Source organism: Watersipora subatra, chromosome 3, assembly GCF_963576615.1.
Source record: "Watersipora subatra chromosome 3, tzWatSuba1.1, whole genome shotgun sequence".
NCBI lineage: Eukaryota > Metazoa > Bryozoa > Gymnolaemata > Cheilostomatida > Watersiporidae > Watersipora > Watersipora subatra.
Genome location: NC_088710.1, coordinates 37,532,858 through 37,556,969, shown reverse-complemented (window position 1 = coordinate 37,556,969; position 24,112 = coordinate 37,532,858). Strand labels below are relative to the sequence as shown.

The window sequence follows — 24,112 nt, the reverse complement described above, 5'->3', positions numbered from 1 at the left end:
ACGTCAGGTTTAAAATAAGTTTGCTTTCAAATCTGTGCATCAGAATCCAAATTTATTAGAGTGCTTTTATAGGCACTTTTCATTTTTATAGTTACAGTATAGTATGAGATATTGTTCTGTGACAAACTGGTATCAACTCCAGCACGTGTTTAGTAAAATTCCTTGCAAACATTAGTTGTGTTAGTTATATACTGCTGGCATAAATCACAAAAGCTTGCCTTATATAATTGTACACCCCATAGGCAACAGGTTTTTTACACTGTTCCAAATCTTTAAGAAGAACCACCCCCACGCAGAGAAAGTCAGTCCACCATTTTTGGTGAATGGCCGAAATGAAGCAGCATTGATATTTAGAGTGCCCCAGCTGTGCTTATAACTAGCTGCGTATAGATGCATGTTTTATCGGTTGTGTGATAGTGGTCTAATGCAATGCGGCAGAACAAAATGTGAATAAAAATCACATGAAACAATGTAGTGAAACACTATTGTTTATTGTATTACTATTGTGATTCACAATACGAGTAGCAGGTGGTTTTAGAGTAGACTGCAATAGATTAATAGGGAACAGAAAAGCATGGAGTATTGTTGAAAAAAGTGAAATGTATTAAGCTAATTCAACGATTTTGATTATCTTTAATAGAGCACTAATATCAAATAAAGAAATCGAGTATACTTAAATATTAACCATCTGTGTAGAAGCATATTAACCGATGCATAGAAGGCTTCTCATTGATGTGGACTGGGTAAATTGATCACTACTTGGAGGCCGACCTATGCAGGGCTATCAATGTAGATGTACGATGAGTAAGTGAGAACTAAAAAAATACAAGCCAAACTGAGACAATGAAGAAAACAGAAAATCTTTGGTTCACAAGAGAGAAATCCAACCGTGTAACGAAATAGCAGCATATCACTGATGTAAACTAGTTACATAACTGCATAAATTATAATTATCTTATCCAAACCATGTCTATCAAAAGCAGCACAAAACTTTAGCATGGTACAAAAATCCCACATGCAAAAACATTCATGTCAGCATATCTCAACATTCAATGGTTGAAGCAAATATGAGTAGAAGTGCTCATAGATTGAAGGTGAATGCGAACATGGGTACTTATAATAACACATTAATTGACAAAGTCTTAGAAATCTCTTACATATTCAAACACTGAAGAAGAGAGAAGCGACTTGCATTATTGCGCAATATTGCACTGAATATAATAGTAATAATAGCAACAAAAAGAATAGAGCATGAGTTTTAATAAAACTAAATGATCGCCTAATTAAATATTTTAAATATAATAATTATGAGAAAGAAGAAAATACTAACCTAAGGGATGTTTGTTCTATAAATAATCTTACAGATTGTACTAGTAATGAGTGGGGGCAAATATTGATAGAAAAAAACAGCCTAGGCTGATCGAGATCGTCGCAATATCTATTGTGAGGCATCTCTTAGCAAGCCCTAGTATTGGAGCTCAGTCTAGAGGGTGTAAGAGTAACATTAATTCTCACATCCTCCGTCACCCTGTGATAAACAGGCAGCATCACTGGTTCCTTGGCAACAAATTCTGTGCCAGCGAATGAATCGATGTCAAACTGCTGCATTATGACATCGGCAGCAGAAGATGACCCGTTCAATTGATTCCGGGTGTTAAGAGTTGTTTTAGACTTGTGTTTCATAGCCTGAAGAATAGAAAAGTGAGTGATAAAAAGAGGCACTGGAGTTGAATTGAGGCCATATTATGAGCTAAATAAATTTACGTGTAGTCGACTTGATGAAGTCGCTGAAGCTACAAATTCCATTGCACATTCCTCATGAAGTACAACTTGAGAGAACAAGGGCGGATGTTCAAAACAATCAGCCCTTTGTTATAACGCCTGACAATTTTTTTGCAGATACTACATGTAGACACAAACTGTCTGTTAGAAAATTTATGATTAAGTAACAAAAGATAATCACAAGTCAAGGTGACAAGCAGTGGATGTTGGCACAATGCTGCATTTGCTGGTGAGGACAACTTCCAAATGAGCTAGCAACTAGACATTTGTATTACTCATCACTGTTTCGTTAAGCATAGTGACAAAGATTAGCCCTAGATTCTTGCAAATAGAAAAAATACTTTTAACCCAAACAAGTTCCCAAAGCTAACACAAACATAATCTTCAGCAACTATGGTAAACAATACCTAGTTCTACAGTTGGACAGGCATAATGATGCATGTAATAAAAATGACGCATTAAATAAAAAATATCGAATTGAACTAGCTTTTACCATAGCGTAAAAGATATTCGCACGAGTAGTAATTCAAAATCTTAACTGGACACAAGGAGCAGTGATATAAATATGTTCAATTTAAACAAAAAATAACTTTCTCTGCCTCTTCATAAAATCAATTATTAAATGTTGGTTTCAGTGTATGTTTGGACATCGATTATTAAATGTTGGTTTCAGTGTATGTTCGGACATCGATTATTAAATGTTGGTTTCAGTGTATGTTCGGCCATCGATTTTTTGAAGCAAAATAGTGACATATAAGGCAGTGACTTTTCACACATTGAGATCTCATAATAAAGAACTGATAAGAACATCTCAATACCTCAATATATTATATATATGCACAATATAAACAAATAGAACATACGAAGTGAATGTGTTTTTAGGCATTACTTTTCATCTTTCACTCTTTACTCACCTGATGAAATCTTAGGTTTCTCATAGTGCTGCTAGTATATTTGCATTTGTCACACGCATAAACTCGGCTTCTTAAAAGTGATGACCTGATTGCCTTCTCGCCACGACGGTGAAATTTCATCGTGCTGCCATTGCTTGCTCCCTTCAACCTGCTTGTGTTACGGTTTTGAGTGGAACGTACACCTGTCTTTATGCTAGCAGTTTCACTCCTAGTATTCTGCTGGGCGGCAAGCTGTACGAAATACGATGGTTTGGAAGAACATCAAAAATCAATCTTCCAACCCAATTCATTTAAAGAACTACTAGACAATGTGAACTAAGCTTGTGTGATAAGAGTTGCAAGAGGATGCCTGATGATACACATTTCAAACATGGTGCAACACGTTTCAAGAGGCAGTGTAGTTTAACCATTTTTAGACCTTTAAAAACAGTGTTTTAAAAAACTGATTCAATTATTCTTTTTATCTTGTCAAGTACAATGCGAAAAACAAAAGTAATTTTCAAAATATATCAATTAGCAAATTAGGCCCAACGATAAAGGCAGCCTCGTTGTCATTAATTGATTGTAATGCTATTTTCATCGATAAACTGTTTCAGAAAAATGACAAGTGATAGTCGGTGACTGCCTTGATTAGCAATGAGCAGTCGTAATACATGACACTCCCACGCTTGCATAAATCTATCAACTCCCTTTTACTTACCTCTAGGCTGGCGAGAGTTACATCCTTGTTATGAATGTCACGCATGTGCTTGACTAGCATGTGCACATGACTAAAGGTCACACGGCACGACGAACATGTATTCATAGCAGAATTGTGCTTGTGTGTCTCATGGCTTTTCAATTTTTGCCATACCGATGTCTTGTAGGAGCATTGTCCACATTCAAACACCTTCTCACCACTTTTTCCTTCAGAGGTGCTAGACTAAAATTTAATAACAGAGCAATTAAAATAATTAAAAGCTCATTCATTATAATAATGAGTGACATTACTATCATTTTTGGAATATTTAAATTTGATCAAAATAGTTCACCACACCTAAATATTTAGTTATTATTACTAGTACTCTCGCTGTCCTGTGCGCTGTGAGAGATCACCATGTAATAACTATATGCATAACTATTCCATGATGCAGCAAGGTGGTCGAGTGATGCAGTTGGTGGCATGTCTGGCTGTAAAGCTGGATATCTGAGTTGATCCTAGTGTGATGCCCTCTTTTCATAATGCTTTATGTTCATAAGCATGGCTACACACAAACGGATGGCTCTTATTATAGTTAGAATATTAATATTGTTGTATAAATGTTAATTTTAAAATTGAGTTATATTAAATTTAGATAAACTTGTGCAAATATTAATGCTTTCTTTTTACCATATATATGTGATGAAAAAGCAATGAAACAAATTTTCTTAGAGATAATTAGAGAGAAAAGGCTGCTATTTATTTCTTCGGCTATAATTTTCAGCATTTACCACAATTCCCCAACAATAATTATGATTACCAGCAACAGCTGATTTTTTAGGGTTTCTAGATTACTAGAATAGAAACTCATATTCTAGTTTGACAATAATAACTGCCAAACACAATTTAAAGCTCTTACCATATTATAAACAATTATTTGAGTAGTAATCTCACCTTAGGCGTCTCAAAGATTTCATCTCCGTGTTCAACTCTGATGTGCTCATCTACTGCTGTTACATCAACAAACACCATTCCGCATACCTTCAATTTAGACGAGCTGTATTAATCGATTTAATCCTTTGCATTATTTCGGAATTATCATCTCTTTGTACAAGAGAAGATGCATACTCTTCAAGTAGATTCGGTGATTGAAGGCTTATTATATTGTCACAGTCTCCTTAGCGTGTTGTCTCTTCATCAAGCATGCGAATGTAAGTTGACAAGACTGTTGCACAACAAGTCATTCTAGCTATTCTATGTCAAAGCAGAAAAAACTCCATCTTAGGTAGTTTTTGTTATGAATCATTTTCAATATTGCATCTCAGCCGCTGTTTTTAGTGAAAGAATAATAATATATGCAAAGATACAAATGTTCAAATATCAATGATAATTTATGCAAAAAAAACTGCTAAAGCTCCGATGGAACTCCCGAGTGGGATGCTTACATTTGGCTGAAAGGTAAGTTGGTAGGTCAATAGAAAGTTCCTTGAAAGAATTAGGGAGTACAGTAGCACGGTAGATAGATAGGTAGATAGACGAAGCTGATAAAGCTCACCAGAATAATAGGAATAAAACAGTTACGATTAGCATCAGTTCTACCTGGCAAATATCCTCACGCATGGCAGCCTGCTGTTCCAACTGAGTGGGAGAAGATGACTGACTCTGGTTAGGAGAAGCTCGTTGACTGTTGAAACCATTCACATTGATTGACCCCTTGGGTGACACCATTCCCTTATTCTGACTTACTCTGGCCAAGTCAGCCATGATGCTGCTCGCTTGCATGGCCCTGTAAGTAGTGAATCTCAAAACAGTGATTACGGCAAAACATCAAAATTGACCTAGAAAAGAATCAACTAGCAACTAAATGTTGACCCATTCCAATTTGTTTAAAGGCTAACTGCCATCGTGAACGGATGCGCGAGTGTAGCAGATGTTAAGCGTGCAGACTTGAGCACTTCAGCGAATCGAGAGAGAAGGAAAGGCTATGTAGGGAGTCAGTTCTCATTCATGTATAAGTGCGCAAACACAGCTACAGACGACTTTCCACTCAGCCAATTATGGCGTCTTCACTCAGCTAATTACTTGACCACTTAAACATGTGAATTACCTTTTATGCGTCATTAAAATCTTTTCAAATGTGCTTAGCGTTCAAAAGTGTCAAAAATGCCTGACATTTCATTGTAAAATTGATAATCTTCTTTTTGCCAGATGCCAACATTCCTGCTAAGCGGGAATGACAGACGGGAGGCGGTAGAGCGAGAGAGCGATTGTGACTATACAGCCTCTCAACTATTTGCCAGTTCATCGCAAATTGATCTTTATATTTCATAACAAATCAACCATAAGCAAACTAAAAGTCACACAAAAGTCAATAACACATTAAATGATTTTTATGTCGACAGATGGGAAAATTCACTTCAATTTGCAGCTTAAGACAACGAAGAAGATAGAGTGAATCAATAGAGTGTTCACCGCTGTACAAACTAGAAACATTTCCTCGTAGCTGACTAGTTGAGTCTCCTTGAAATGGCTACTTACTGATCATTTGACTCGGAAATTCCGTGCATCTTGAGTTTGTGCGTGCGCAAGAAGTACTTGTTGCAGAGTTCTTTGTTGCAGATATCACAAAAAACTCTAGTGGCATTGGCGGGCTCTCTCCATCGCCATGAAAACTGGTCACTGCCTAGAGCGGTGCTCTCATTTGCTGGAGGGAAATTGTTTTTTGTCTGCAAGAGAACATCCACATGTAAGCCATAAAAACGAGCTAAACGTGTGAGTTCATTAATGAAAAAGCTGAACGAAGCAACTACCGAGACACCAAGAAACACAAAGACACACCAACTAATCTTCAACTCGGCATCTATTAGGTCTATGTCGATAAAAACTACAAATATTTCCATTCTTTAACAGCCAGGAATTAATGATAAAGTTAAAGGTAAACCGATGTGAAAATTTTTTACAAGCAAAAACAATATGTGTTTAGAATGCAGAGGCAACCGCAAAGGCGAATTTTGGCTAGGACTCTAGTGAGCTTAAGAATAATTAATGACACCCGTAGCATACGATATGGAATAAGAGAGACGACTTGATTTTACCAATTGCTAATAGATGGAGAAAAGCCAAAGTAGACCCAAACCTATGGCCTGTACATGAAAGAAAACAATGTGTACTAGGATGTGAGAAATGACACTGGTTGACCATGTCAATAAGATTCATCTCTGTTTCTAGCAAATCTTCATCTCGCAGACTATTTCCTTCAAGACTCGACCTTGTAATAACATAAACATAAAGAAGGCTACCAGCAGACGTCGAAAACTGCCAGTAGAATTAAGTAAATCTTTGAATAATCGGTGCCCTCTTAGTAAGCCATTTTTGATGGTAGGCGAGTCAATGCTATATGCTCCAGTCAGCCAACCTAGGATATCACCAGTGTCCATCTCAAAACCATGCAACTATTATCAAGGAATTAGTCATCCTCGTGACACCTTGATGCTCGATTGAGTTTAAAAGACAACCAACTGCAATGATATAATGCCAGAGCTTGTCTGCAGATAGTTACCAAGGGGTGATAGGACCAATTATGTCATTTTTATAGCTAATAACACGTTTTTTAAAATTAAGCCATGCATGCACCAAGGCTATCAGGTGTAATTTGCTATCATAGTCGAGTCAGAAAACAATTAGTGAGTTGTCAAGCATTGGAGTATCACTACACGCCAGGCTAGCTTCTTGCGCGGATGGCTTGGCTTTCCGTTTACAATTACATTCGGCTGCAAGCCTCAGAGCGAAGGCTTGGCTGCTGTTCATTTCCGATATAACCTTGTATCGCCTTAGAAATAACAAATGCTTTTGTCATTAGAAACTAAACTCGGGATTCATTCTTTTGACAAAAAGAAATTATTTCGAAATTACAAACTTGTTAGCACATAATTCACTTCATGAGGTTTATCAGTGAAATATAATGCTGGCCAGTTTTCTGCACGACCTCCAATATTTTTTGCGCCTGTTGAGTTTGAGTTTGCAAAATATGACTGTGGTTAACCAACCAGCAAAATGATAAATATAAAAAAACTAAAAATTCCAACAAAGAAATTAAATCACTCAGTTAATTCGTCCAAGAGTACACATTTCACTTTATACTTCAAAATATACAGTTTTAAATGCAAATAAGTAGTAAAACCTTCTAGATACAGACACACAGACATACAGACACACGGACACCACACACACACTATTTAGGAGAGAAAAAACTATGATAAACGTAATCGACTGTCTGCTAGTATCTGTACTAGCAAACTATTAATGCTGTTTCCTAAAAACCTAACCTACTGTCTCAGACTAAACCATTAAACTGTTTGACCATTTGTTCCAAGCAAGATTGCCTTAGGCTTCTCAAGCTACTAGTGTGTGAGGCTTATTTCACAGTTTCTACTCATTAGTTTCATAGAAACTGGGTCTTTTTTATGAAGAGCAACCACAATGAACTCACTGGTACTGACGCATACCACCCTTCTCTTTCAGCGTAACCATAATCGAATTATGCTGGTTTAAAATATTTCAGCAAAGGAATCATTGAAAAATATAGTAGTAGCGATCAGATTTAAAAGGGGTTTCAAAGAAGATTATTACTATCATTCCAATTTGACACTTTTAAATGAGCGTAGGAGCAGCATTAATAGTTCATTTTAGGCACCGGCAATAGCAGAAGTTGGCAGATTACATAATATATATAATCATTTGCAAAACCTGCAGTCTTACCATGCATTTTGTAACATTCTTTAACCACCAGCTTTTCTACACTTTTGCATCAAAACCGCGCTGCTTATTACATAACTCTGCTGATGCGCTTACACCAATTGCAATCATGGCTGACCAAGCATGTGCAATCACCATCAGTCTCCCATCGGACTATCACCATTTTTTGCTGTTACTGTCAGCCTACCAGATTAGTCAACCATCAAAAAAGGCTTGCGCTAAGTTTTTTACCGCTTGTGTTGCAATGCTAGAGGAGAGGTGTCAAGGTTATTATTATGACAACCAACCTTGCCTCGGTTCTCTTTCCACTTCCACTGGAATGTCTCAGGACCTGGAACTACAGGCACAGACTGGGCGGGACTTGTGGCTGAGGCTGGAGAGACGCTGGTAGGAGGAGTGATTGTACCACGCGGTGTAACCCTATGCTCGATATCGGTCTTGACACCATGCATGTTCAGTTTGTGCGTCTTAAGGAAATACTTGCTGCAGAACTCCTTCTTGCATAAGGAGCAGTACGCTTCAGGGTCGATCCCTAGTTTAATCAAACCTATAGAAAACATGGCATCACTATAATAGTCTTGCCATTCGAGCTGTATAAGTCGTGAAACAGTGTGAGAGACAAGATCATATCAAGTTTAAGCCACAAAAACAACGAGTAGAAAGAGTAAGAGAGAACAAGCGGACAAACACTACGTTAAAACTGCACCAGAGTGTAACAACTTGGAAAGTATGTCATTGCAATGACGAGTCAAAATAACGGAAGTGAGAAATGCGATACTGTTTATTAGTGTGTTAGAAACTGCACAGTGTCTATGGTAACAGTCAACATCAACCATCTGTTAATCAAGATATATTTTCACCCTTCAGTCTAAAAAACCCTGATTCAAACCTCAGTTCAGATATTAACCATGTGAGCGGAGGGTACCTTTAAAAACTTACAGAAAATAAGCATAGTTGAGTACGTCTGAACTGAGTGAATCAATGGAAGTAGACTGACAAAGGCTGCAATTACCTAGTTACCGAGTGAGTATTAGGTCGGGCAGGCGACCCAACCAGCCGCCGCATGCACTAAACTCTCTGAAATCAAGCCAACAATTGGCTAAACAGCTTGTGAGCAGAGACCAGACCAAAGATGAGCAAATGAAATGTAGAAGCTTCTAACTGAGGTGACAACTCACTGCTATGCTCTACGAGGGTAGAGTCAGCGGGTGCTGGCTGAGCACTGATGGGCTGGAGGGAAGGTAAGGGAGGTTGCTCGGGCATTGTTAACATTGGAAGCGGAGGCTGCAAGGTGGCAGCATCACCTTTCACATCTGCACTAGAAGTTGTCCTCCTGTCTTCCATCGGAGATGTGATTCCATGCATTTTAAGCTTATGGGCTTTTAGAAAATATTTATTGCAGACCTAAAGAGAAGGCAGAATCACCATGAAAATTAAATTAATCTCAGCTCCACGAAACACGCTAAGGTAATTATCGTTGTGTGAGTTGAAAGAGATCTTTTCAGCATTAGCATTCCACATGGATATATTTCAAAGAAACATTATTTTATCATTTCAAGGCAGTATTTTTCTAATTATTACATATTGTGAAAGAATATCTCACAAGCAAATGAGGAACTAACGACCGTAGAGGCAGCAATTAGAGATGTAGACAAATAAAGTTAGACAAGTTAAGTTAGACAAGTAAAGTTAGACAAGTTAAGTTAGACAAGTAAAGTTGGACAAGTTAAGTTAGACAAGTAAAGTTAGACAAGTTAAGTTAGACAAGTTAAGTTAGACAAGTAAAGTTAGACAAGTAAAGTTAGACAAGTAAAATTAGACGAGTAAAGTTAGACGAGTAAAGTTAGATGAGTAAGGTTAGACGAGTAAAGTTAGACGAGTAAAGTTAAACAAGTTAAGTTAAACAAGTAAAGTTAGACAAGTAAAATTAGACGAGTAAAGTTAGACGAGTAAGGTTAGACGAGTAAAGTTAGACGAGTAAAGTTAGACGAGTAAAGTTAGACGAGTAAAGTTAGACGAGTAAAGTTAGACGAGTAAAGTTAGACGAGTAAAGTTAGACGAGTAAAGTTAGACGAGTAAAGTTAGACGAGTAAAGTTAGACGAGTAAGGTTAGACGAGTAAAGTTAGACGAGTAAAGTTAGACGAGTAAAGTTAGACGAGTAAAGTTAGACGAGTAAAGTTAGACAAGTTAAGTTAGACAAGTAAAATTAGACGAGTAAAGTTAGACGAGTAAAGTTAGACGAGTAAAGTTAAACAAGTTAAGTTAGACGATTAAAGTTAGACAAGTAGTGAACACACGTGCACGGTTATTCAACGGTCTGATACAATGTGAAAAAGAGGGTTTGCACGATAATGACAATGTTCCTCTGCCTCAAAAATGCTAATTCATGATACATCATGGTTAGGAATATAGAGATATTGACAACATACACACCTCCTTGTTGCAAATATCACACATAATTCTGTCAGCTTGCTTGGCTGCAAGCATGGCATCAAAAGACAACGTTGTTGGCATCGATGCAGGAGAGTCGTATTTGGCACTGGACAGGGAGAAAGCGCTGGACAGTGAGAAAGCGGGTGGTGTCTAAAAATGAATTGTACAAACAGTACAAACCAAAAATGAGTAAATAAAAACGATTCACTTGTAAAAAGAGCATAACAGGAAACTGATATTATCGACTTGGGGAGAAAAAGATGCTTGGCAGAAAACTAATAAACTTCATTGTGATTGTATCTTGATTATTAGACTGTCTGATAGAGAGGAGACCCACTTCCTTTAACTATGGTGATTTAGAGCTGACTTTGGCCTCTGAGTCAGCCTCGTTTGAATAAAAATGAGAACTTCACAGACAGATGTAGATTCTTGTGAGATAATAATTCATATTGCTCATGTTTGTATGCATGCACAACACTAATTGCCTCTGTTCCTCTATGAAGCTATCGGTAAAAGCTGATCAGTGAAATCTCCCAGTTCCTCTCACCGCCAATGTCCAAATGACTCTCTCTTGTCTATAATTACCAGCGCACATCAACTATTCCCAGCTCTGCCATCTCCTCTCTTTCACAATGTTATCATTGATTAGGATTTTCTCAAACTTTTTAATGGACTTTGTATAGCCAGAATAACAAAGAGAGCGGCTCGAATTTGATGTAATATTTTTACACTAACCGCATCATCCTGCTGGGAGTCTTTCGGTGCAATTGCAAGGTGATCATTAAAATTTTGATAATAAACATTTCTTTCCTTCCTTTGTGCACTTTTTCACCTTCCATGTCTTTAATTAAAACAAGCATTGCAGCGTAAAATATGAAAAATTAACGAGATGAGAGCTGACTGAACACTGCCAACTGGAATGTATTAGCTCTGCTGCTGCCTAAGGAACGCCTTCATTATTTTGACATGAGAATTTTTTGTTGTTGTTGCACGATTGCAATATTACCGTTAGGTTGTAATGGAAAATCGATTATCTCAGTATTATAATTAGATAAAAATGTGATATCATTAGATTGTGAAAATTTAAAGTGACTTTAGAAATATGCTAAGCTTTAGTTTTTGGCAGGACACCAAAACTAATGCAGTGTCTTTAGTTTTAGTAAGTGGGACAATACCTGCAGTCTATCCTTGTCGGACTTGAGGACAACTGGCCGGATAGCGTTGGAAGTTGTTGAAGAGGCTGGGGATGCTGATCCCTTTGTCAGGGCACCATCAACCTGCTCCTTTTGATCCGCTGCCCCAGCCATTGACATCATATATGCTGCTGAGGCTGTCGCCTCATCAAATATGCCATGTTTATTCGCTCGATGAATTTGAAGGAAATACGAGTTGCAGAACTCTTTCCTAAAATTGATATTGACATAGCGTTAAAAGATTAGAAACTCATCATCTGACCGTCGGCTATAAAGAAGCATTAACATTTGCCTGTTCACTTTTTATTTCTGTAGTTAAGTTGGAGTTAATGGGCAAAGTTTTCTTTATCGTCATTAGCAAGCTATATCAGTAGTTATTGATGATGCCATATCAAAACAATGAGTAGAAGAAATGATGGCACGGATGCTAGGTGTTATATTATAAATGTATTAGACTGGACGGGCAGCGATGTTTTAGTCTATGAAAGCGTCTAATTAGCAAGCACCCTTCATAGTTAAATCTAATTTGTGAGGATGCAGCTCTAATAAAGGCGAACTAAGTGTGGCGCACAATGGAAGATAACCAAGGCAGAACACACATCACAAAAAAGTTAATTAACTCCTTAGCTTCGCACTAACTTCAAAACAGTAATTACAACAAATCAAACTGGCCATTTTATTTTAGTAGAAATACCAGTTACTCGGGTGCAGTGGACTACTGTTACTTAGTTGATACCAGTAGCAGTCACCAACTCCTAGCTTCTATTACAAAGTCCCTTCAGAATTTGCGTGCGAGTCTACAGGCATATTTCTAGCTTCAATTTTCATACGAGCTCGAATTTCATTCATTGTCTTACATTACAATGAGATTAGATTCTGATTAGGAAACAGTTTTAAAATTCATCTAATGCCGAAAGCCTGCTGGTGTATGCTGCGAGATACATACGAGATATACACGTCTTTAACAGACATTTATCTAAACAGGAAGAGCCTGCCCACAGGCTATTCTTATGACTTTTTAGCAATAATTGGGCAGGATTAATAAAATAGAAAGAGAGGGAATTTAGGTTGATCTGTGCTAAAAACCTATGATTGTTTGCTTATTCTAGCTTCTCACGAAGAAACTTAACTTTAAGACACAAAACCTTCTAAAGCGTTAGCTTTGGTTCCATCGTACACAAGCCAAGGCTAACTTTATGTCAATAAACTAAGTCAAGGGTATGCTTCTCCTCTACTAACCGACAAATGTCGCAGAATCCTTCAGCTTTGACATCGCTATCAGGCAGCGACTCTCCCCTTTCCAAATTTGTCGAAATCCTTAGAACCTTAGATTCAGCCTTGATAGAGGGAGAAGCGCTAGACATAGCCTGGGTGGCTGCTTGTGCAGCTGCCAGATTGGGCATGCTGGGCAAAAAAAAAGGCGGCTGAAGCATAGGTGGAACCATGGGCACAAATGGATTGACAAAGAGCATGCTATTCATCGATGTAGGGTTCATGTTTGAAAGGGGTGGCATCATCATCGGAAGGGGATGTACCGGAGCATTGCTAACTGCTGGCATATGTGGCATGTTGCGATTTTCTATTACTGTATCAGCGGCCAGCGTTGAGAGCCTGCTTCCATCAGGCCGAATATTGTGTACATCTACTTTATGTTTTTTAAGGTAATATTTGTTGCAGAAATGTTTCTGACAAATCTCACAAAAATCTTCCATACTCTCATTGGACAGAGGCTTAGGCACGGGTGCATGCTGGACCGGGGGCAGGATCCTTGGCATCACAGGCTGGACTGGCTCAAGTTTTGGTGAATTACTCAGTTTTGTAGATGAGTTCTGGAGATGAGTTGTCTTGGATGTGGTGTTCGCTGACTTAGGGTCGTTCGGATCCACAATTCCATGAATGTTAGATTTATGGGTTTTAAGAAAATACTTGTTACAGAACTCTCTTTGACAGAGATCACAATATGCTTCTCTCTGAAAAACGGCACCTGAACTCCCCTTGCCTCCGACACCAGAGGTGGCAAGCGACGGTACACCGATGCTGGAGCTTGAGAGGCTGCCTGAGTTCCTTGGCTTGTCTGAGGTTTTGGTAGAAGATGGCGATGGTCCCGAAGGAAGAGGTCCTAGACCAAGTTCTGTTGCTAGCTGGTGGTAAGCTGTTGGAAATACAGTGCTCGGAGAGCTGGAACTAACCTTTGGAAGTTCACTACAAGGATAAGTAACGATGTGACAATTATGCCATATATTCATAACTAGCCTAATGAGGTCTGTATTCAAAAATTTCTCATGAAATTTGGCCTGTCATCTCACGGATAAAGAAGCTTCCACAGGTTTGAGTGCAAGAATTTCCTGTAGCGCGTCTTTTAGAAGACGAATTTAAATTATAACATCTGTGAAAAAGTGACTCCAGCAAGATATATCTCACAACGAAAATTTGTAACTTTCAATGCTAGGAGGAATTAGCATAGTCCCACTAGGATTAGGCACCCTTTTTGTCCATAGCTGCATATATAAAAGTAATTCAAATGCTGAGGCTCCCTTTAGCAATAGCTCGCCTCCTACTCAGTGCCGTTCAATTTAATCCAGGCTCAGTTCCATAGCATTTATTGATCTCAAAGGAAACTTAAATGTCGGAGAAAGCATGCCTGCAATGAGCATACAAAAAATCAATTGAATTTTGGCATTTATGATTTCATCAAATTAGATTATATCTTTTAATCAGAGATTAGAGACTAAGGTTTTACAGTAGAATTTTAGTTTCCTCGAGAATAATACTAATTATCGAGTATAAACAGACTCGGAGAGTTGAAGTTACTAAAGAAAAATCAATGGGAGTCTGTCTGTCTGTTAGTCTGTGCGGTTGCTTACATCAGCTAATTCAATTCAATAAAAACTGTGAAGAAAGTTTCAAGCACAAATCGAAGATAAGATATGTAGATTTATTTGTTGATATGACAGTTTGCTTTAGGCATCCTTTCTTCCATTAGAGCTCACTACGAACAAGTATCAAAAGAAGCTCTCTTATCTCCGTTATCTTCATAAATTGTGTTAGCAAAGCGGGAACATTGCAGTTTTGTTACACCAAAGTTAAACGTTGGGATGCTTTTCTTGTTGATATTAAATATCAATTAGTTTGCATTAATGTTGCACACTCCAATAATTCAACAATTACAACTAAACTCTCCGATGCTTAGTCTTTTCTAAGTAAGGTGATAAAACGTAATCTACTGCATGATTTCGTTACAATCATTAACTCTCGTTTTCTCATAAAAGTTTTTACAACTCACTGTATGCGTGAGAAAAAGATCAAAATCATTGGAGAGTGTTAATGATTGAGGAGAAGGAGAGATGAGAATAAGAAAGGGGCAATAACAAGCAAATTAGTCTGCTAACAAATGAGAGACGAGGTAACAATAAACAACGCTGACTACTGACTACATTCAACTGCCTTAATCAATACCAGACCTGGAATGGCGTTCAGAGTTGTGTTGCTCCTGTAGAGATCTGGAAGAGAAAATCTCACCGCATGTGTGACACGGAAAGTTTACTATTTCCAACTCTGCACTGGCGATCGCCTCGACAGGCTGGGAATACGTGAGCCCAACTGCAGCTGAGCTCGCTGGAGACTGGGTACCTCTCGTGGACAGATCCATCGGATTTTTCTCCTCTTTTTCCGTTTCCATTGACTCGGCAGCGCCTTGCATCTGAAAAAGTTGAAATCTTACAGCTATTAAAGCACTTATTATATAATCAGCTCACTGTATAGACGCATAGAGGAAAGGCTGGACAGTCAACTGACTAGAAGCAACCGGCGAAGACAAAAACAAAAGCGAGTGTAAAAGATTATTTAGTAGTATCAGCACAATACCACAGTACTTGAGAGACAAAATTATACAGCTTGTGACTAACCAACTGTTGGAGATAAAATATTTGAAACAAAACAAGATTGATAAAGAATCCATCATTATATCTCAACATTGGTTAAAGCTAGTGTCAGTTTGAGCTGCGACCAGCAGAGATAACGTAATCAATTAGATAGACACTGCACTATGATAGTCAATAGTCAGTCCTGTATTAGTCACTGAAATTCACTAGCTGCTAAAAAACACGAAACTAAACATAGGAATAAGCAGACACGCAGACTCCTGATATGGCATGCCTTTTGCGCATATAGAATTATTATACTTCTGTATTTGAAATTAATTATTGCTAGGTGAACTGCTGCAATTTTGAGAGCAACTGGCAGTTCATTAAAATCCCCTTAAACTGTTTAGCAGACTTCAAATTAGTGGGCATGATAGGGAGAACAGTATACCCTTGTTGTTAATAAAATTTAGTTAAACTCATCAGACTAGGCTTAGCCTACTTAATGGTATAAACATTTTAGAAAGGCAGTTGAAGATAACAGTCTAGTCTGATGGAAAGCCTCTACCAAACACATGGTGTACATCGCTAGCTGAAATAATACAGCAATTGCTTTGGCTACAAGCTACGCGCCATAGCTGGCGCTTGCCAGCGCCTCTGAGATCTATACAAACTATATCTTAATTATAAAAATGGAAGGTTTCTTTTTAAAGACTTATCTAGCAATAGCGGAATAGTCATCAAAGAATAAATATAATTAGTGAACTGCTAGTCGTTGGACACAAGAAGTAACATCTCCAACCTATTCATATTTGATCGCGTTTAAAATCCAATTCAATGACTGGATATTATTCACATCCTAAAACTAGACAAACAAGCATGTTGCACTAAGCAAATATCTGAATCTAGATTTGATAAGATTTGCTTGTCAACTAAGTAATGAGGTGCGATTTCAAATAAATTCCTAAGACAAATTTGATACAAACTATCAATTTTACAGCTATTTATCTGAGCTGATCCTTAGGTCCACTTGAAGCATCCAGATTTTACCATCTCGGGTTGCAGAGAACTTTTAAACTTGAGTCCACATTTTCAATGTCTTTACACAGTTTCACTTACTTGTAACATTGCCCCTGAAAGGCTTTGAAGCGTCGACTCGAGTTGAAGTTTGGGTGACGAGGCGTTTCCTTCCTCCGCTAACAACCGATTAGGTTTTGATTGTTTTCTTCTGTTGCTTTTCGACATTTCGACCGAAGCATTCATCATAAACTTATGAAAAAATTCTGGTCCCGGGCCAGTAGGTTGACAAACTTCACCTAACATCTCTTTCAATCAACAACTTGGCTGCTAAAATGAAGAAAGGAACTATTGACTGTTGAATTCTGTCTCCTCACACTAAGACTTGTCTCATTCGACTGAGCGTGAAGCGATTAAGATATCTTCTATTCAGATTCGGACTGATATGCCATCGATAAAGGCTTCTGACAAGTGTAGACAAGTGAACTGGTTATTTCACGCAGTAATCCTGTACTGACAACAATAAAATAGTATTTTCTTGGGTACAAGCATTTCCAAACTAAGCAAGACCTAGATGAATTTGCTGACAGTTTACACTTCATCGAATTTCATACTATCTAAAATATTAAAACGTCCATGTTCTCCACCTTCTGTGCCAATAAAACTTGCCCTTATTCAAAACATAACTAAGTAAATAGTATTACAGAAAATGCTGAAGGATACAACGGTAATACGTCATAACCAGAAAACAAGAAACATGCATAGTAAAGTAAGTACTCATACGTGATTACACTCTTACTTGATTTGTAGATGTTCGTGCTAGAATGTCTATGCGAAGTTGCAGAGTTATCTAATGTAGATAGAGTGTACTCAGTGAAATACAAGCCCTATATGTAATCTCTAGCTACTTGCTGCTCCCTTTACCGTACGTAACTGACTAAAAATTTATTCATCGCCTGAATTTCACACAAGACTGTAATCACATCATCGGATGTTTGAGACCAATTAACATAACGCTGACTCGAATATTAATGCACTTTCTAATGTTAATTATAATGAGCAGAGCATGCCTTTTTATTCACAGGAAGACCTGATTGCATTAATCTTTTTTGTAGTCACTCCTGATTGGTCAGTAATAAAGAGTGATAGGAGGGGCAGCCTAGTCAGCTTCTCTCCCTTGTGGGCTCTGCCAGAGCTTGCTGTCACCGACGCTCTGCGCTTATGCGTTCAATGTAAGCCCGGCTTACTTAGCTGATTAGCAGCAGCTATACCTCATCTTTCTATCCAATTCTCTATGGATTCACAAGTCATTATTGCACGTCAAATACACTTCGATAAATAGAAAGTCACCAATTAAATTAAATTGAAAAACAAGGCATCGAATAATGCAAGACCAATGCCTCTGGGTATGTCCTAAATACTGCAAAGCGAATTGCACGGCACGATCTTTCATTAACTTTATATAAAGCAGGTCCTATGGCAATACTTTATATTATTTAATAAAACTAAAGGTTATCCCATGGCTCTAATTCAAGCAATTCTGCTTGAGCGTGGCAGACGACTGTGGCAGAGGAATATGTTGCAAAGCCTTAGGCTAAGTAAACATATAATCATCCTGCAATAAAGTCGATGATGAACTCATTGTCAGTCTAACTACAGAGTTACAAAACAGTAATACGCAAATAAGCAAAACACCAAATAAAATAAGATAATAGTGTGTCATTGATAAATATTTTACCTTCTGATGGGCTTGACAATACATGATAGGTGCTGCGCAGTCTGGCTGACTGTAACGCTATGGCTCATGACCAGAGCAGGGATAGTTTTATCATTTCATATGATGAAAAGAAAGATGCGAGTGCATTGTCTTAAAAAATAACAGCGTATAGAAGCCGCGAGACGCATTGGGTAAACAATTTCACATAAGCATCAAGCTTCCTTTTATCTTCCATTGTTTTAATAAACCAATAAAGTTGGCAAACTTGAACAGTAATCAATTTAGCGACAAAATTTTCAAAGATCAAATCGATAGCTGTGAAAAAATGAAGTTGAGTCGGGCTTTGTTGATAGCAATTCACATAGAAATAATTGTTTAGAGTTATTGGAGCAGTTTATTCAAACCAATTTTGATAGAACATTACACAATAGATGAATTTTTTAATTATTCATAAGCAATTACTAACAAGTATGCATAGATAATACAATGGCTTTCATTCTGTCAAAAATCGAAGTTGACAATGCAATCAAACAGACGAGGGCATCCAACCTTTTTATACAAATTGATTCGCCAAATGGCAAATGTTATAAGACAGCAGCATATGAGTGCGGAGTCATTGTTCCGGCACAAGCAGGCTTAAGCTATAACATTTATGTTGAAAACTAATATTGATTTTGCGTGTGCATTCATAAAACAACAAAGCTCTGAGGCAGCTTATTGTAGAAAAATAATTTTTTCTATGAAATAATTGAAATTTTGGTTGATATGTTACACGAAGATGGCACCATACTAGGCTGCGATCTAGAAAAACAACATCACTTTTCACTGCATTGTTTGGTTATTTAGGGTGATTGTCAACCAGAGTGTTTAGAACTTTTACCAAGAAAAACATTTTCTCAGCTAACTATCTTACGATGACATGACAAAACTGTGAATTTTTTATAAAACATAATAAGCTATGGACAGCCAGCCATTTGACGCCAGTTTATTTAATGAACAACCAATCAAAGTAAAAAGTGCCCTCTTCAGTATTCAAGACAAGTGGACTGCTGATGCCTCAAGCCGCCAGACAAATCTATTTTAAAATCAGATTTGAAGCATAAGGAGATTGTCAAGATGCTCCGTGTTGAAAATATGAATGATATTTCCAACATTTAGCATTGACATTAACGCTGGCATCACGATATACTAATGTATATACATGGTTAAATACAGCTGTAAGTGGGCCAGTGCGTCAGTGTCATAGCTCGGAGCGAGCAAGCATTTGATGATGAGACAGCAGTGCATAAGAGGGCCATGTGTAATTTAATGTTTGATATTTATTAAAGCGCAATCCTCTGGAGAGACCACAAAAGAGAGTGTCATTTTTAATTTAATCATGCTCATCATGCACAGCTGTTGTCTCTTTATATGTCATCAGCCAATGAGTAAAGTTAAACAAAATAATTGAGCGAACAGCTAGCCAAGTCGCCTGCACCTCATGCAGGACAGGCACACTTGAGGCATATGTGAATGTCCATAAGATAGCTCTTATCAAGGCACGGAAACCAGCACTCGAGTCTGACGGATGAGAGATGAAATTGAAAAAATTGTCAGTCATCTTATAAGGATTAGACGTACTCCAACCGGTAGTCCGACACCGAAGGATTGGTGTGCAGTTTCATGAATAAGTGGAGATAAATTTTATGTAGAGCATCATTTCTCAAAATCGTAAAAGTCAATATGATCAAAGATTAGACTGGTTTTCACGGAGATTTTTTTCGCCAGACAGCTCTTAAAAACTGAGTGATGAGCTTCCATATTGCCAAGAAGGCTTTGAAACTCTATGCAAACATTGGGCGTCAAACAGGGTCTTCATAAGTTTTTCTGACAACTGTTCTTGAACTTGATAAACAATGTGTTATTACTGATCCATCTTCTCCGTAAAATAAACAATCAGTTGAAGTGGCAAATTAACCTGTAGTGTAAATACTCAGCTACCATCAGTGATTTTACACAGTCTCCACAAGTGAAGGCGCATGTCAAAATATCATTTCACTAAGAGGTTAAGTGCAAGGACTTATCTTCAGTTCGCAGTCAAACCGGCAATGAGAGCTTGATTTCTCACATCAAATGATCTAACTGAAACTTTCACAAATCTGAAGACTGACTTTGTTAACGTTGATATGAAAAAACCCTCAGACATGAGAAAGGATTGGAGACAGAGCGTGAGAGCGTGAGGCTAGCAGTTGATGAATCTAATGATCTGTTAACCTAACTATAGATTGAACAGGCGATTCTAAACAGTAATCAGTTATTGTTATCCTTCCTACAGTTAAATAAAGCATTTGATGTTCATTGACATCGACTCGAATTGTCATCATCAATTACCTGCATTTATGCTTCATCTGACTTCACCATCATCCTCAATTGTGTAAAATTTTAATTTCTAATAATTTCTATAGACCACAGATCTTCTGTCATGCCAATCAGCGTGTATGATGTTCTTTGTAGTGACAGCCGCGCAGCAATTAGATGGAGGTAAAATTTGTGGTTTTCAAGCATCAGCACTGTTTATTAGGATAGATTAAATTCCACCTGTTCCGACTTTTGCTGAACGAAGGAATTCCAACAAGAAAGACATGGAACAATGCTAAACTGGTTATAAATTTTACAAAACAAAGCATTCATCTCTTGGCGAGTAAACATAGGCCTGGCTGACTGAGCGGTGGAAGTCGACAGTACCACAGTTCATGGTCGCCTAAAGCAATGCAAATTTAATTACAAGTTTTTTTCTTTTAACAACAAACACTTCAGTAGAAAGCTGACTATAATCTCATCCAAAGGTACAAAGATGAGAAGAGTTATTATGAGCAGCTATGTCATACAGATACCATTACTCCTTAATTAATTATACAATATAGGCCTTAACAATATTTTACCAGCGGAGATGCATGAGCGGTATCAATGGTATATTATACAGTATACAGTAATCATTAAGGGATTATCGTGTCATAGCTCAGATACTACCATTAGAGCAATATGCAATCACGATTAAACTATTGATAGTAGTCAACTACGCATTTGACAAGCAAAACTTTCCTGTGTTGAGGTCTTCGATGTGTGACCAGTAGCTACAATAGACCCGCCTCATAGATAAATGAAATATTAAACATACCACTACTAAGTATTTGTTTAACCAGATTTTGAGAAAACAAAAGTCATCCATGCCAGTTGAATTTCATTCTTGTGTACTATGAGTCAAAAGTTGAAAATGAGTGATTTCATTTTTTGGTGGTAAAGAAAGCAGAGTCTAGACTCTAGACGCATGCGGTAAGCCGTCTAACGTAACATAAGTAAATAATAGTGTTCCGTTATCTTGTAGATTTCGATAAAACCTCAAAATTGCAGGGCAGATGATACTGTCATATACGTTAGTGCTACATCAGCCACTAAAAAGAATCTTTACGGGTCTTTGACATATATACATTTATGAAAAGCAAATGAAATGGTTGTGCAGAAAGTGAGCTCCATAGATTCTCAATGCATTATACATTGAGAATCTGTGGAGTAAAAAATGGGAGTATTTCAATTATTATTTCATGCAAAGAAATCTGACTGGCATAGGTGGCAAATAGTTTTACTTTTGCAAACATAGGTGCCATCTAAAAACTTCTTGCTCACAAATAGACTGAAATGTGCAATGTCCTCTTATTTTCATGCAATATTGCAAAGATGAACTAAAGAATACAATGCGATAATGAGCCATAATTGTGTGAAAAAGCTATCCAAAAACAAATGTATCAGCCTTTAGTTTTCTTACCGATAAGAAGTACAGCAAGTCAGCAAGCACATCCCCAATAAAACCAAGTGAAAAGCAAAAATGGTAGATGACCACTTCAGATATTGCTTGCGAGTGAATGCGATGTTACACTGAGAAATGCTCTCAAGTAAAACAAATGGTGAAGGCAGATGAGTGCCAGTAGGCGATTACTATAATATAGCCAGTAATCTGATTGGCCAACACTTTCCAGCGGTATCATCTTCAGCTCTATGTATGTATAATAATGATTGACTAGCCAGTCGTATCACCTACTGCTTGTAACAAAGGCCAGTGATTTACAGGGTTGTAATGTGTTTCAAAGATATTTAAATGTCATCGCTGAGTCAGAAAATATCAAAAGAACAAGGAGAGTGATGCCATGAGAATACCTCACACAGATTGCCAGTAAAATTGTTAAAGATCAAAAAGCTAATACAATAAGTTAAAACGGAAGCTTGAGCGAAATGAGTTAAAACATAAAGTTATTAAAATAAACATATAAAATTTTAAGTACATAATACTAAATGTATTTTTCGCATATTATAATGTAAAACTAGTTGCCAGAGTCTGTTGTACAAAATACTATTAATTTGCATAATAACAAGCACAGTTTGAAATACCATAGCATCAGCTTAGTCATGTAACTTTTCACATGTCAAAAATGTATGTTATTGTAGAATCATGAGTTGTTGAGGTTGTAGTTTCGTTGACATTTTTCCTCCTTGCCGTCAGATTCTTTTAGATATGCAAACGCATCAGCGAAAAGGCTAACACTTACAGTACGCTGCGTAAATGATAGACTAAAGTGTGGATATCGATAGTAAATACTGTATCTTGAAATTCAAATTCATCAAGCTACAGTGAGGCTAAGTGTCATATAATTTCTTGTGACAAAGACTTACTTTAGCTATAAAAATTTTGAGCTGTCAAAAACAGCTCACTGTACAGGCATGGCGTTTTAATAAGCAGCCTAAAATAAATGAATTAAGCAGGAGTCATTGCTTCTGTAATTATATACGACTGACGAATTGATAACGAATGTCACTGAAACCAGTAATCATTAGTATTAGAGCCATTAGGGCTCTTGTGAAGTAGGCCTATATTAGATTCTGGTTGTGATCAACTTGAGCGCAGCTTCGTCCAATTTGGCTTTACCAAGAAATTGTTGCAGTATTTCCACAGTAATTCTATAGTATTACTAATAAAGCAAGTTCAAGGCAATAGCTAATAAAATATTAGACCACAATGAATAATACAAGAGCACAGCTTTCGCTATAAATCTACCTTCATAAACATTAACGTCATTAAAATCTAAGTCTTTGACTGTAAATAATGAGGAATCCATGAAATTCAATAGAATTCTTCTTATTGTTTTCTAGCTGCAATCTCTAAATGAGTGCATCTACATGTTTTTCTACTGCCAGGTTGACATATTTAGAATAGAGCTATTAAAGTTCACTTCAGCTGTATACAATAAAAAATACCAAGCTTATCATCTGACAAGTATTTGTCTAAAACCAGCAAAATCATTTATAAGTCATTTAAAACCTATTATGAATTCTTTAGGAAAATTATTAAATGATTACAGCGAGCCTGTAGAGAGAATTCGATGGATAGTAGCGGGATAAATCTGCCCAAAGGCTATGTAGAAACCACGATCTAGATGTCAAAACATCAGCTATAGCATCCATGCTGGGAATCAGACCTAGATATTTTAGTAGCAATACTACATGGGGTAAGAAACTGTTGAAAAGTTGATGATGAGCAAGAAGAGGAATGTTTCGTTCAGCATAAAAGCTAAAAATCTTTTTAAATTGGTCTAATCCCATCTAATCAAATGTTTAAAAAATTGAATTAAAATTTCCTTATAAACCAAAGACAATAAAATAATATAAAGCTCAGTACACATTATCTTACAGAATGGTAATAAACAAAAGTTCTGGACGAGCTAAAAAAATC

At 37.2% G+C, this 24,112-nt stretch overlaps 1 protein-coding gene across 1 annotated transcript; it reads right to left on the bottom strand.

The window, feature by feature from the left end:
- Positions 1–580: 580 nt before the first annotated feature.
- Positions 581–22,257, bottom strand: LOC137390109 (uncharacterized). The gene is made up of 14 exons (XM_068076363.1): positions 22,154–22,257; positions 16,737–16,961; positions 15,219–15,457; positions 12,997–13,959; positions 11,740–11,968; positions 10,565–10,714; positions 9,309–9,534; positions 8,418–8,677; positions 5,914–6,101; positions 4,975–5,161; positions 4,330–4,416; positions 3,397–3,618; positions 2,697–2,927; positions 581–1,686 (listed from the first exon to the last, which is right to left on the bottom strand). Exons 2-14 carry the CDS (start codon positions 16,938–16,940, stop codon positions 1,456–1,458), a joined length of 3,417 nt encoding a protein of 1,138 aa, XP_067932464.1. The 5' UTR covers positions 16,941–16,961; positions 22,154–22,257; the 3' UTR covers positions 581–1,455.
- Positions 22,258–24,112: the final 1,855 nt, after the last annotated feature.